Below are 15,446 nucleotides of genomic sequence, written 5' to 3' on the forward strand. Positions count from 1 at the left end.
AATATGCCTTTGTAACTTCCTAATATGCCCTAAATTCCCAAAACAGCGTGAGGAAAGGCACCTTAAATAATATTAGTATTGGAACAACGTGTATCCAAAGCATATCCTCGAAACACAAGTGTACCTCAGACAATAACTTTGAAACGCTATCAGTTCCCAAGAAAACCTGGTTTCCACAAATATTGCTAAGGAAAACAGTTAAGAGCATCCTTAAGCCTATCCTAGGAGAGCATCCCTTAAGCACGTGTTGAACTTGAAAGCCAACGGAGTTTAAGAACATTCCACTGTTCGACACAGGGACAAGTATCCAATGCCACGGCCCACACACATAATTAAACAGTCCTCTCCATAAAATAAAGTTACATTTAATACTTCACCTCCTGCAAAAAGAAACAAAGAAGTGCCCAGAATAATTTCTGAACACTTTTTACATAGCAGAACATAGAAAAAAAAGAATTTACCTGCAACACAGCCCCAACAGTCTTTTTATTTGGAATAAGCAAGTAAGTCTGTCTGGACCATCCAACTGCTTAACAAACTGAGAACTCTGTTTAATTAAATTCTGACACAACCATACCTGCAACAAGATATGCACAAGTTTACTGTTTTGCCTACTGCAACTCAGACAGTAATATTTCAGTGCTGTTGTAGATACCTTTGGAGGACTTACAAAACACAAACTCAGACTGAATCATGTTCAGAGTAGAAAAAAACCCCATTGTTACAAAACATAATCTATATGACTGCTAATACTAAACTTTCAAAGTTAAAACTGAATTGCACTTACAAATAACTTTACTCTTAGAATGAAGTTATCTGTTAATTTTTTTTTTATAAATAGTCATAATTCTTTAATGTCCATTATCAATAGCCACTATGAATCATATTAACTCATACACTTGGGAAGTTGTCAGTGACCTTGCAATTGATATGCCAGCATTATTCAACAGTGAGAAAAAAAAAATCACCCAAACACCTTAGGAATGACTAGGGGGCTAAGTGGAAAATATGGTTTAAAGATAAAAATTTTAATATATTATTTTTAAAAAACTAATGTGAATAATATGCCCAGGATTTTTCAGGCTTCATTTCACATATTTTGTGCACGTGTATGTGCACGCACTTGTAAAATCTGATTTTAAGTTCTTGTGCCTAAATGAAAAACAGCAGAGTGCAGACCAGCAAAAGCCTGAACTCTTAAAAAAATAACTCTGAAATTAATTTAAGTGGACAAAGGCTTTTTTGCATCCCTTCAAAATCTTTTAAGTAAAAGACTACTTTAACAGTGCATGAAACACAAGTACTATGGCTCAGGGTATGTAACAGTACTCACCAAACGCTTGGAATCCTCATTCTGTCTATAGAAAAAGAGTAACTGGCGGACTAGAAGAGTCAAATTAGCTCCATTAGCAGTGGAAAAGGTTCCTCCAGATTGGGCCAAATTAGCACAGCGATCAAATTCACTTCTTTGGATGGAGTACTTAAAAATAAAACATGCATCAATATGTCAATAACGGCTATGATTTAAAAGAGAGATGCAAAATTTTAAAACCTTCGTTTCAGCTTCTCGTCCAAAGAGGTCGCAAAGTAATAAAACAGAGATAACACATATTTATTATGAGATCAAAACATACAGAGGGTATCACAGTTCCATTCTGTAACTCAGAAGGTACACATGCAACAAATTTGTTCCTTATCAAGAGCATCACACCAAACATTTTAATCTAATTTACTTAAATTAGAGAATTTAAACAGATAAAACTCTCTCTTAGAAGAATCTACCCAATGGCACCTTAGAAAGAACAACTTTTTGACTCAAACTACCACCTTAGCTACACTGGGAAAAAAAATTAAAAGCTCCACTGGTGTGTGAAAGCTCTTAATATCTAATGGTTTTCATCTGTTTTAATCAGCTAAAAAAACACTGCATGATCCCATTGAGGTCCAGCCACGTCCATGCTTTGTAGAATATACATCCATCTACTAAAATATTGAGTTTCAAATGAAAATGTCAAGAGGGGAATAAAGAATTTCCACTTTGTGAAATATATACTCAAAAAGATTTTTCAATTAAATTATTTACATTCAGAAAGATTTTTCAATCAAATTATTACTAGAAAGTCTCATTTTCAGCAAAACTGTTTAACATCTTTATAAATAAATAAATAAGTACTGACTTGATGTTTTCTGTCTCTGTACCCTCTTACAAATGACTGGATTATTATTGCATTTTTCAGCCTCCGCCTTTCTTCCTGTAAAACAAAGCAAGAAAACTGAAATCAACATTGTGGGACTGACTCTGATTTCTGCCATTTTACCAAATATATTTGTATTCAAAAGTATTTTTTTAAATGAAAATTAAGCAGCGATCATTAGTTAAATAAAGCATTTTAATGTTTGTATCCAGTACACATAGATCAGTGGGAATACTTTCTAAGTTTTTAAGGGCAAATTTACCACTGAGATATTGCAAAAGAATTTTTAATACTCAGTATGTAATACTATAAAAATCAAAATAAACATCGTATTATTTTGTATCACTTTATTATTAATGTATTTTATAAGACAAAGTTTTAATACTATGTTGAAGAATTCATCAAATTCTATGACAGCTTTCCTCTTCCTGCATAGATCAGCTAACACTGAAGACCCATTTATTTTTTTCCATTCCAATAATATAAAATTATTATGATGCTGACACACTTAAGATATGGGGAAAACAAACAAAAAAAATCAGTTACTTGGAGACAGTACCTCTGTCAAAAGGAAAATGAGGCTTAAAGCTTTAAGCTCAGGAGCACAATATGGAAATTAATGAAAATTGTTACTCTCTTCTTCAAACCAGACAGATCAAGTGAGTACTTTTTATGATGTGTCTTCCTCAGTAGCTGGAAAGGGTAGGTAAAATCATTCCTTTACAATGTCTCACTTTCTGAGGAACTGAAAGCCGGCTTGCTTGAGGTGCTATGGGAAGAGCACTCGGAGGGCTCCCTGACAGCACCCTCAGCACATCCCATCACAGTAAATATCTGCAGGAAGTGGCTTCTGTAATTACGTTTCTAACAATGTCCATATAGATTCTTAGGGGATAAAAGAGGGAAGTAAATAGTTGCTCATGAATCCAAAGCGACAAAGCAGTGGTTGAGGAAGGAAAAGTACAAGGACTGAGAAGCCTGCTTTAAAATGAGAAATTTTAACCTAATCAATCCTTGAACTACAACAAGCCTTTAATTCTGAGGGCCACCAAGCAAAACAAAACATAGAAATATTTTCCTAAATTTCATTAAAATACACTTACGAAAGTTCACACAAACCTTCAACTCACAAAACCTTGATTTCTAATTTATTGTCCCATGAAGACACATCCAACTTAAGAACATAACCTGGAGTGACTGAGAAACACCAGACAGAATTGCTATTCAAGGTCTACTTCATTTTTCTTGAAAACTCTGGTTCCTAAAGCAACTTCTCTGCATAAGCATATACTCAGAGACTGTAATTAAATCTAAAGCATTGACCAAAATCAAAATTTTGATAGGCCAAAGGCTATTTTTTTCTCCAAAGTATCTACAGTAAAAGTGCAATCAGGAGAGAGTTTCAATTACAGCAAGGCAGTATCTCTTCATAACCATAATGTAAGGTTCAACTAAAACATAGATATGTTCCCTTTTCTCTAGGTATGGGTTTTATCTCAGAATACATAATTGTCAATTAGCGACCCGTAATTGCAAAGGTTTTAAATCTGAGGTCGCTGCTAAGATTCTGCTACAGGCAGTTTTTAAAAATCCATAACTGATTTTATTCTCAGAGGAGCCATTCATTTTGTGAGAATGTGCCACAGAAAATCGTTGTGTGCACATGTGTACAAATACAGATGTCAGTAAACTGCCTCTGCATTGGCTTTGCAGAACACAGAATTAAGCAACGGAACGGGTTACTTCGATGTATGGAAAAAAGCCTGTGAACCACAAAGACTTTTTACATACGTTGGTAAGGCCTCATTGATCATAAATTTGATGCACAACACAGAATTCTGAACTAGCTGGTGAAATCCTAGTAGTTCCATACTTAAACTTGGTCCATAATTGTACACCCATGTTGGGAAGAAAAAAAAAAGCAGTTAATTGTGCTTGAAAACTGAGGAGCCATTGCAGAACTTGTGCTTAATCTAGTGAGGGTCAAACACACCTTTAAGGGTTTTGCCAATTGGAGCACGCTGGAAGACCACACAGAACTTGCAAACTGAAACAAAACATTCCTGACCTAAGTATGAACTGCAGCAGAAGTACTTTGCACTGCAAATGTTACATCAAATTAAAATCCAGTGGGCATGCAAACGCTTACAGGCTACTTTACCTCTCGTTTTCTCCTTTCTTCCTGAGTCCGATGCAGGAGAGAAGCCTTTTCTTCCTGTAAGACACAAAGACACTTTCCCATTTTCATTCAAACACGATTCAGCTGCCTTTGTGACATTTAATGTAGACTTCACTTCAGGGATTATTCATAGTACATAAAACAATGGAGAAAAGCAGGTGTTAATAATTTTTCTTGCTTACAAACATAAAATGCAGCCCTCTCAAAAGAACAGTGATGGAGGGAAGTTCTGCCCTTATGAAAAGGGGCAGGCAAACAGCAGCAAACTGCACTGATCTCTGTCCAGGTTTGTGTTCTCAGCATCCCAAGAACCTCAGCAAACACCACCTATTTAGAGATGACAAAGTAAGGTCCCAATCCCACCAGACAGTACCAAATGTCTGAGTGTTTTCCTTGCCTGGAGCACACCCAGGTGCCCACAGCAAGTTGTGGCATGTTCAGAGCAATCACATCCTGTCCCAAGGCCCCATGCTTTTGTCTAACTTGCACAAAAGCACGAAGCTCTTATATTTACTTATCCTTTTCCTCGAGAAACTTGTCCAGGAAAGGTGTCAAGAGAGACACATAGCATAAGTGGCAGGATTTTTTTTCTTTTAAAATTGTGAACTCTTCACCTAAATTAAGGAGAGAAACTGAAACTTTCAGGGCAGCGATCTCTCCAACAGTGAAAAAGAAAAGAATACTTAACTATTCATGAGGCCTCAAAGAACAATACCATTACAATAGAAAAACCTGTGCATTAGCTTTTAAACCACAATCATAAATCAGTACACATGGATTACACATATCAACAAAGCTTTACCCGCAAGAATCTCTTACTGTATGGTTCTGTGTAATTTCCAAGAAAATATAAAAAATAATTCAATTTTGATGAAGAGAATTCAGCTCCCACTGCAGACAAGAGCTGAAAGTACTATGGCACCTTCCCAAATCCAGACTAAAATACACAATAGATTTTAGGAAACTATTTTCATTTTTTTGCCACTGTTACACATATAATGACTTCCTTTTTCTCCCTACGTCCTTATTAGCCTAGAGAAGTTGAGAAATAAAACACATTCAAGCTGAAAATGTGTTATATTTGAATACATAAAAATCAATTTGAAGTTGGCAAACAAATGTTTATAAAATACTGAACCACATCCGAAACAACTGTGCTGGGATACTTTCAATGTTTACCAGCAGTTACAAAAACTGAGGGCAAAACTCTTCTGCATTTCTTTTTAGTTGATACAGAGGAAGCAAAGTCATGATTCTCTTAGTTCCTCAGGATAGAAAATACTCGTAACACAGACCACTGAGAGAGTGAAAAACACATGTAAAAAAAGGAATTTGAAGTTGGTTTTGTATCTCAGATCATTTATTGGAGCAAGCCTAAGGAAAAAATCCCACAAGAAGGTTAACCATATTTTCCTCTAAAGATGGTATTTCTGGCCAAAGACACCACTAACTGCAGCTACTGCCCTCTAAAGATAGGGGGTTTTTCCACGTGTTAAACCCAGTATAAACAAATCATAACAAAATCCATACATGAGATGATTTTTCTCCTCTCAAGCAGTAGGAAAGGCACCAGGTCTACTTGGTAACATGAGGCAAGAGGGTCTGACCTCACACACACAAAAAAAAACCAAAATAACGTACTAAACTAAGAAATAGCTTCAGGACTTTTTCAACAGTTGATACAAGGCAATAAAGTTGTTAGTAAAGTGCCCCTATTTAGAAGTGATCGTTCTGCAGCAGGACTATGTAAAGAGAGAATGGAGAGAAAAGGTAGAACACCACACAGAAAAAGGAAGCAAATTTCTGCACCTAAGTGGAGAAGAGAGTGGTACAAAACACCCCAAATAAACCCAGTAAATGCAAGTGATTGTTAGATAAAGGAAAATAAGTGGTCAAAGGGCTTATCAGAAACAAGTAATTTTAAAGCACTTGAAGGACAAGGGAGATACAACAGGACAAAATATCCTCACTTAGTGCATCACCAGCTTTGCATTGATCAGGAATTGGGTCTTTTTGAAGAAAGCACAAAAGCTCAAGTTTTCAGTCAGTCACATACTTGCTTTGAGTACTTGTAAAGAAAAACACCAACTTGTTAAAGTATAAATTAAATACAATAGAGGAACTGTCCTAAGACAACAAAATATTCAGGTAAGTAAATCCCACCTTTAAAGAACTATTATGGGTCAAGTAATACTGTTGTTCTTGTTCACAAGACACACACACACATCATAACTATGGCTAAAGATTATATTTAAATTAAATCCAAGAGAATATATCTCCTTCAGAGTTATTAAACCAAACTGGAATACAGTCTCTTCAGAAATTAAAAAGTAAGAGTACATGTGCAACAGAAAAAAACCTGCTGTGGGAAAGATATCAGAAGAACTATGAAACAATCTTCTTCACCTACAAGGGCCATTCTAACAAAATTATTTCTTTTGACAGCTAGATGCACAGTCTTCTCTGAAATCCTCCCTCAATTCCTCCTTAACAACCAGCACCGTGGAAAAGAGTCAAACTCAGCAGCTGTTGCTCTGCTGTTTGTGAAAGACAACAGCATTAAGGTGAGTGGGGCACGTCTGACAACTCCCACCCATCCAGTCGCTGAACCGCTCCTGGCTACAGCCGCTGCTCCAGCACCTCTTCCTGCCTGTCAACAGCCAGAGCTACTCATGGAAGAAGATGGTCTGACATAAGTCCCAAAGATCACGCCCAGCTCACTCCTACTCCCCACCTGCCTTGCCTCACTCCTGTGGTGGTCATGCCATGTTCTTTTTTCACCTGCCAGACAGGCAGATGGCTGGTATAGAGTCTAACATCAGGTATGGAGTCTAACATCAGGTATGGAGTCTAACATCAGGTATGGAGTCTAACATCAGGTATGGAGTCTAACATCAGGTATGGAGTCTAACGTCAGGTATGGAGTCTAACGTCAGGTATGGAGTCTAACATCAGGTATCTATCAAGGTAGACAGACAGACAATTTAGGGTGAACGAAGCAAGATTATTGTCTTGACTCCTTCAACCTTAATTCAAAAGGAGTGAAAAGCCACTTACTAAATCACAGTCCTGACACTTTTTATGATGTCTTCTTCCTTCAGGAGCTTGTCCTCCCCAGTGCAGAGCAGGGAATACACTGTTGGTGACTTTCATGCACCGTTTAGTGCCTTTCTAGCAGCCCCTTTCCCACCTGCTGCTTTCTCCAACAGAAGATACCGGTAAAGACAACCCACCTCAGGCACTCCCACGCAAGGTGCAGGACCATGAAAAGCCCAATCTGAGAAGTTTTCTACACCAAATGTGTGAGGCATCACACAAAGAGACAAGAAAGCAGAGAAACGGCATGGGACAGCAAAATGCAATGTGGCATTACAGATGATGACTTGAAAGGTTAAGACAGAAGGGGGAAAGAGGTGAAAACAAGGAAGCAGATGGTGGACAGCATACAGACAGGAAAACTTGAGACTGTCACCAAAGAAATGTTAAGTAACATTTGAAATGTTGCTCTGCACATCAGGACATGTATGTATGTACCCTACTATTCATCACAGCAAAGTCCCTAGTGGCACCATTGCTGTAACAGAGCAGCTGATGAGAACAGTCACATAACAATGTCAGTGCTACAGAAACACCAATTAAATCCACAATGAAAAAAATTGAAATGTTTTCTTGTCCTCGTTTTGCTGAAATATACTCTGTTTGCAAAAACATGCCTACAGAACCCCTAGCTTTTACATATCCCAGACAAAGACTGAATAAGGTACACAGATATACAAATTATTCTTTTCGTCCTGCATGTTAGCACTTTGGCTTGAGAGTGATAAACTTTCAGCCCTCTTGGTTTAAAATAAAGGTTCAGAAAAACAAAATGTATACATAATTAAATCTTTTCAAACAATTCTAGCATTTGTTGACTTTTTTAAAATCTCAAATTGAACACTTCCCGACAGCCGTGTTAATCGAGCAAATAAACAGCTCCAAGCAAATAAATTTAAAACCTAAATATGCCAAATACAGACAAAACTGAATAATTACTTTCAGGTACTGGCTATCCGCTGAGCATATTTTAAAAAAATTAACAATAACACACTGAAGCAAAAAATAAATATTATTAATGGTTGATATTTATTTTTAAACAACCAGGATTTATTTTAGTTAGTTAGTTGAGAACGCTTCCTATTCAACATTACAACAGATCATGCAAAGTACAAGGCACGACTTTTTATGAAATTTACTTGGAAAAACAAATAAGCACTTGATCTTTTAATTTTTGGGAACAATTATAAAAATTTGTATGGTTTTCATCTACAAAATGAGGAACATGAATTTAGTTTGAACCACATAACAAAAAGTAACAACTCCCAAAGTAAATGAAGTGACTTAAGCAATTTATGGAATAAAATTCCTTTCAGCACAAGTATTTAATAAGTCCAACAAATTTGTAGAGAACCGATGAGGACACCGGAAGATGTTCCCCACCTTCTCAACAACGTTTCTATTTCCCAAAATTATTTTAGACAAGATGAACTCCAATTGGTTTTTTTCTGAATAGTAAAAAAAATTTGCACTTTAAAAGACTTACAATGTCTTCAACTGGACCTCAAGTTAAACTCCATTGAACACGCCTGACTAAAACATGCTCCGCTGTTTGAAACATTCTGCTTTGAAACAGTTTGTGACTCTCCTAAATCATGATGTAAATAACCAGATATACGTTTATGCATAGAGAAGACCATCTTCCAGAAGAAGATATTTTGAACTACACCCAGCAGAAGGCATTTGGCCAGGGAAAGCCCGACCTCACCAGAACAAACGTCACAGCGCTTGCTAGAAAACATCTCAGCATTTTGGCCAAAATTTTACTGTCGGATGTCGGGAGGATCTGGAACCACTTCTATCATGGTACCCAAAAAACCACACACAGTGGAACCAGGACTTGACTGGAAACAGGAGGCTCCAGAGGCCAACTGAAATGCAAACAAGTTGTTTTTACATTTACACTCAGTCTGTCTCTGAGGTTTTTAAGGTGTATATTGAACATGTACTTATACTTGAGTGACTTCTAGTGGGAAGTGTCCCTGTCCATGACAAAGGGGTTGGAACTCGGTGATCTTTAAGGTTCTTCCCAGCCCAAACCATCCTATGACTTTTCACTTTCTCAGCAACAAGCAGGAAAAAAAAATGTATTTATAAAAATGGTAACTTTGGTTTTAGATATGAAAAAATAACTCATAACTGAAAATAGCAGCACAATCACTGCTGTCAGCTAACTACAACTGCATCTTTTGTAGCTTCTTTGCAAATGAGGAGAATTTTAAATGTTACAGAGAGGAAAAAAATCCCCAAGAACCTAATATCCGTTAACTATATAGTTTCCTACTGACAGTCATTTTACAACATGATAGTCTCCTCATACTTCCACACCACAGATCTGAAATTCAAAAGGTATTTCAAGACTTAGGCTTTCACATTTCAATGTTCTGGGCAAAACACAGTTCTGACTCAGAATGAGGTATGTACCTGTATAAAGATCTACACCATATGCTTTAAGGGGCAAAGGTTTTAGGGAGCAAAGCAGTGCAATTCTTTCCCATTATTCAAAAATAATCAGTGAATTTATAATTGTAGTCTAGAATTCCTGCACTATAAATCACTGGCATCATTTCAGTTCCATTGTGACATGGTGTAGGTTCAAAAAAGTTATTACAAAACACTAAATTCTTCCTTCCTGAAATTATTAACAATTTTCCTCAGTCAGTAAGAGAGAAACAAAACTGGTTTTTAACTCTGCCCCATCATTGTTTATATCCTACAGACATCTACCATGATAAGCAATCCCAACCTTGGCAGATCTCTCCATGCCCTGGCAATCTTACAGCCTACTGCTTTTAAAACATTTTTATTCCACAAGAAGCTACTTCATGTGTAGAATACAGACAACAAAGAGCAAACAAGGTACTTCTGGAGTTCTACCTCTGCACTTCAGCTAAGAACAGGGGGAAAAATACACAGTAATCTAATGCTTAGTGTTATGCTACTAGTTTAAGAAAGCGCATCAGTAGCTACTAGAATAAAATATAAACAATCTTTGTAAACTGAAGATGTCTTATTATTTAAACTGTTCATATTTTAAAATACAGATGGAATCATCACTATTTGCTCATTACTAAGCTTCCATGTGTTTCACAAGAAAACCCCCAAAATATAAAAAACCCCAAACTCTATGAAGTTAGTTTCACTTTCAAGACAGTGCTAACTCATCTGTATTACAAATTCTGAAAAAGGAAGGTTTTTTTAAAATCATCTCATAATATACTATAATTTAAAAATCCTCTATTTTAAACAGTCTTGGAATTTATAAAAGCATGGTTTAGATAGCTCAAGTGATACCATAAATTTTTCTTATTAATATTCTTTAAACCATTTTTTCTGTTAAAGACTTACAAGATGTCATTAAATACATTTCACAGCGTAACCGAATGATGTGGAATTACGGAGCCTCTTGAACATCCCTTGGGGGTTCCCCTGCACGGATCCACTAAAGGATTGCTACCTTAATGCTAAAAAAATTAATAAAGGAACACTAGGCCTGACTGTACCAAATCAATTGGTTAAACCAATTTTGCACTATGACAACAAAAGTCCAAGTTCATGTTAAAACCAGTGAAACCTGCCAGCTGCCACCAGAAGGCAGAGTGACACTCCCCCTTGCAGAAACATGTTCTCTACACCGGACACAAAGGATGGGCTGGGAACCACCCAGGTGAAGCACCATCTGTTCCAGTCCCCTGCACAGTTGGGTTGTGTTTGTGCAATGTGAACTGCACCCCAAGCCAACTCTTCAGGCACAGCTCCCTATTTCCTGCCTAACACACCACGGACACTCAGCAGCCACAGCCTCACAGGCAACAACTATTGTCCTGTACAAAAGGTCCATGAGTAACTCAAGACATTCCCATATTGAACTCCAATAATAGTATTCACTCTCGGGAACTACTTGACTTCAGAAGTAAAACCGTATGTTTTGCCAGTTACAATGGACCTAGGTCTGAAATTATCTTTTGAAAAGCCTCATAAAGCAGAGAACTGTGTTTTGAAGGTGACAATAAGCCACCCCAAAAATGAAAGTAAATAAATAATAAAAGAACCACTAACATTAACTTATCACATCGTAAATAAAACACTGTATCTACACCCTCAAATATACATACAACAGTTCAAATAGTCCAAATGAATCAGCAGATTCTTGAAAATAGGTATGGAGGGAAATGTCCAAACACTGGCAATAACACCTATATTTTTACATTTATGTACAATGCAATATTATAATGCTACAATAATATTCCTAAAGAATCAGTCACAAGGATAGTCATTTTGAGAAAGTTAATTTGCAACCCAGGACAACAACAAAAACAAGCGATACTTAAAAATCACTTTTTTTGGCAGAAGGTTTGGGTCGATTGATCCACAACACACATGAACACAGGATGTAAACAGCGGAAAACTGACCTGAAGCTCTGGTTTTGTAATCCAAAAATGCCATAAAAGTTAGGGAGGAGAAGGCACACTAGATTCAGTACCTCTCTAACTGCCACAGTGCCACAGGTCCCCAGTTATGTTTTTATCCTTGTGCCTGTACTGCCAGAACTCACTGACATCAGCCCCTTCTGAGGCCTAGGAAATGCTACAGACACACTTGCGGTGTCAGCCAGGTGTCAACACGTGTGAGCCGTGACCAACACAGTTACTGTTTGCAGCTGCAGTTACACCAGCAAAGCCACACTTTTAATGGGTCAGTTTTTCTGATCACTGGTTTGGTGTCATGTTCACATCGCACTCCACTGGCACCTTTAGCACTGACTGGCTCCTCAAAGGGGCGTTGCTGCTTCGTGCTGGGACGGGTTTGCTGATGTAGCTGTACCGGTGCAACAACAATTTGGGAAACTTCCCCAAACTGGGCAGAGGGTTTTCCTCAGCATTAAGCAGCCTGCATACAGATGCCACCACTATTTCCGAGTTGTGCTTTATTCTACCAAAGGAACCACAGTAGGCAGCACTAAGTATCCAGCTGACCATCAAAAGCACGGCAGAGGTGCAGCGCTGGAACTATTCACTGTATCTTTCTAAAATTATACCCCATTTGGGAGGGGGCAAGTGCGCTTGTCAAAGATCCGGGGTTTTTTAGCATGTGCACAAAAAGCTGAAGGGAAACATTTTACAATTTGGCCTTCTGTAAAAATGAAGCCTATAGTTATGAGAAACATGATCACAGGGAGCCTATGATGTGAAATAACGAGAAACTCGTGGAACCCACACAAACACTTCCCACACCAATCTCTGTTGCGGGATGTTTTAATAAAATTGCAGGTAAACTGCATTTTAGAAGTAATTTTTAGTACTGTTTAAATACATTATTTCACTAGTACTGTACCCAGTTTCTGAAAATAAGCAGCTATTTCAAGGGCACGATGTCCTTACAGCCATGATGCCCAAAGCTGTGTGTGACTGATTTGCATTGATGCAGCACAAGCACTTCAGTGAAGCAATGCAAAATCATGAAGTCTGTGGACCAGTCAGTATCAATCTGATCATGGAATACAATCTCTGTATTGCAGATAAAGGCTATGCATCAATTTCAGTTTCCAGTCCTTTACCTTTTAATATTTGCCCTCGGAAATTTATACCTCTCTAACATTAATCAATTTGTCCCATACAATTAAAATAGGCTTAATTCTGATGAATTTTCATTATCAAAAAGTGTAAAAGATGATGTTATGACAGCTGTTTACTTCAGGAAGAAACACTATGAGCAAATCAAAAGTTGTAAAGTACCTAAAGTGTACAACTGAGGACCAGGGTGTGTTCTGCCAATTCCTACTTCAGCTGGGGAATATTTATGGCATTTTGACTCATGTAGTGCCACTGTATGTAGCCTAATGAACAGAAATGTCATGAGATAAAGAGAAGATGAATCAGAGGAAAAGCTGCACAATTTAAATACAATTTTGTTACACATTCTCTTTGTGTTAAGACAATACACCAAAATGCAAACTTCACTGTGATTTTAATATCACATAATGTAGTATTTTAGCCCGCTTCCTAACTGTACTGCCAAAAGTTTCCAAGAACCAAACTCACTTATAGTGCACAATAACGAAAATTTAAGATTTATTTTTACTCCATTAAAATTCAAAAATACTAACGAAAACACTCATTTACCTTCCCACGCAGTCATCTCCAATGACAACATGGGGATCTTTATTTTCACACTGAATTAAAGTGACCCCTAGAGATCAGGACACTTCTAAAAACACTTGGTCCTTTCTCCCGTTCCTCGGTCCTGTGCCCTTCAGTGCTTGACTAAACATCTGACTACCCTGTCCAATCAGCAAGATCTAAATAAACCATCCCGCTCCTTTCCCATCAATAAATACAGGAGATCCAATAGTCTGGTACAACTGACAATTAACTCACCCTGCACACGACAAACTGACTGAACGTAAACTTGACGGAGACCAACCGGGCAGCCCTGGCTCACGTGGATGAACCTCCCCCAGCAATTCCAGTGACTCTCGGGTTGTGTGAGGCTGTGCGTGTGTGTGTGTGTGTGTGTGTGTGTGTGTCCCACATCGCTCCAGCCAGGCGGGTGAGCGCCAGACATTCCCTCTGGAGGGAAATGACAGGAGTCCTCGCCCCCGGGAGACCGGCTGCTCGGGAGGTGCCACCGGCCACGACACCCCACATCGATCGCCCTGCTGGGGGGACGAGCCAAGGAGACATTTCCTCGCTTCCCACAATTCTCACCACACTATAAGCCTGCGACGGTGTGTGCGTGTGGCCTGATTATACCAAAAAAAAAAAAAAAAAAAAAAAAAATAGTAACACAGAGCCGGGGAGATCGGAGACAAACATATCATCAGGAGGGAAGGGTTTTTCCCCCCTCTATTAAACCTTAGTCATCGCCGCTCCCGTTCCTGAAGGCCCGACGGTAAAAACACCGATAACACAGGGCGGGGGGCGACGGAACCGACACAGACACAGAGACGGGCGGGCGCCTCTCCTTACCTTCCTACTCGCTCCTCCGAGGGACACCTTGGGCCTTGTTTTGAAATCCCCTTCAAAGCTGAACATGTTTACAGCTTATCCCATGGGGAGCGGGGCCCGGCCGGCCGGCAGGGCCGAGCGGAGGGGCCGCACGAACCCCCCGGGCTGGCGCCCCGCGGCCCGCCCGCCCCCACGGGGCTGCTCCCCCGTCCCCCGCCTTCCCCCCTTCCCCGCGGCCTTCGTTATCCCGGTCGCCCCCTTCCTGACCGGCGGCGGCGGCTGAGCGTAGTGGGAGGAGGGAGCGGGAGGAGGAGGGAGCGGAGGAGGGGGCACTGGGAGCGCTCCCGCCGGCCGTGCAGAGAAGATGGCGGCCGCCCGCCGCCCGCCGGGCGCGCTCCCGACACACGGCCGCGCCCGCCGCCCCGCCCCCGGCCCGCTCGGCCCTCGGCGGGGTCCGGGGTGTCCCGGCTGCGGGTGTTCCTCCGAAACTTCCACGTTCCCGCTTTCCAGAGGAGCTTCGTGCGGCTGTGCAGGGGCGGTTGGAGCCGGGCTGGGCTGCTGTGCCGCATCCTGCCTGGATGGGCCGTGCTGAGGGCGAGGACTGAGCTGAGAGTCCAGCCCGGCTTTGACCAGGACTGCCTTCCTCAGCGTCAGTGGGCTGTGGTAATGCACTTATTACCCCCCCCCCCCATATATATGCATATAGATATAGATATATAATTTATACTTTTTGTAGGGTAAGCATATCACAGAATCACAGAATTAGCTTGCAAAAGACCTCTGAGAGCATCGAGTCCAACCTATGACTGAACACCACCGCATCAACTAGACCATGGCACTGAGTACAACATCCAGTCTTTCCTTAAACACTTCCAGGGACAGTGACTCCACCACCTCCCTGGGCAGCCCATTCCAATGTCTAATCACCCCTTCCACGAAGAAATTCCTCCTAACTTCCAACCTGAACATCCCCTGGCACAGCTTGAGACTAAGTCCTCTCAACCTGTCACTGGTTGCCTGAGAGAAGA

General features: G+C 39.8%; 1 protein-coding gene across 1 annotated transcript in view; it reads right to left on the reverse strand.

The window, feature by feature from the left end:
* The window catches only part of UBE3C (ubiquitin protein ligase E3C), a 74,614-nt gene extending 60,109 nt beyond the window's left edge, over nucleotides 1-14,505 (reverse strand). The window contains exons 1-5 of the mRNA XM_027715500.2: nucleotides 14,440-14,505; nucleotides 4,357-4,410; nucleotides 2,178-2,252; nucleotides 1,334-1,480; nucleotides 462-577 (exon numbers count right to left, since the gene is read on the reverse strand). Of these exons, the coding sequence (XP_027571301.1) occupies nucleotides 462-577; nucleotides 1,334-1,480; nucleotides 2,178-2,252; nucleotides 4,357-4,410; nucleotides 14,440-14,505 (458 nt within the window). The remainder of the gene's footprint in view (nucleotides 1-461; nucleotides 578-1,333; nucleotides 1,481-2,177; nucleotides 2,253-4,356; nucleotides 4,411-14,439) is intronic.
* Nucleotides 14,506-15,446: the final 941 nt, after the last annotated feature.

Source organism: Pipra filicauda, unplaced genomic scaffold, assembly GCF_003945595.2.
Source record: "Pipra filicauda isolate LSUMZ 115617 unplaced genomic scaffold, ASM394559v2 scaffold420_size638996_pilon, whole genome shotgun sequence".
NCBI lineage: Eukaryota > Metazoa > Chordata > Aves > Passeriformes > Pipridae > Pipra > Pipra filicauda.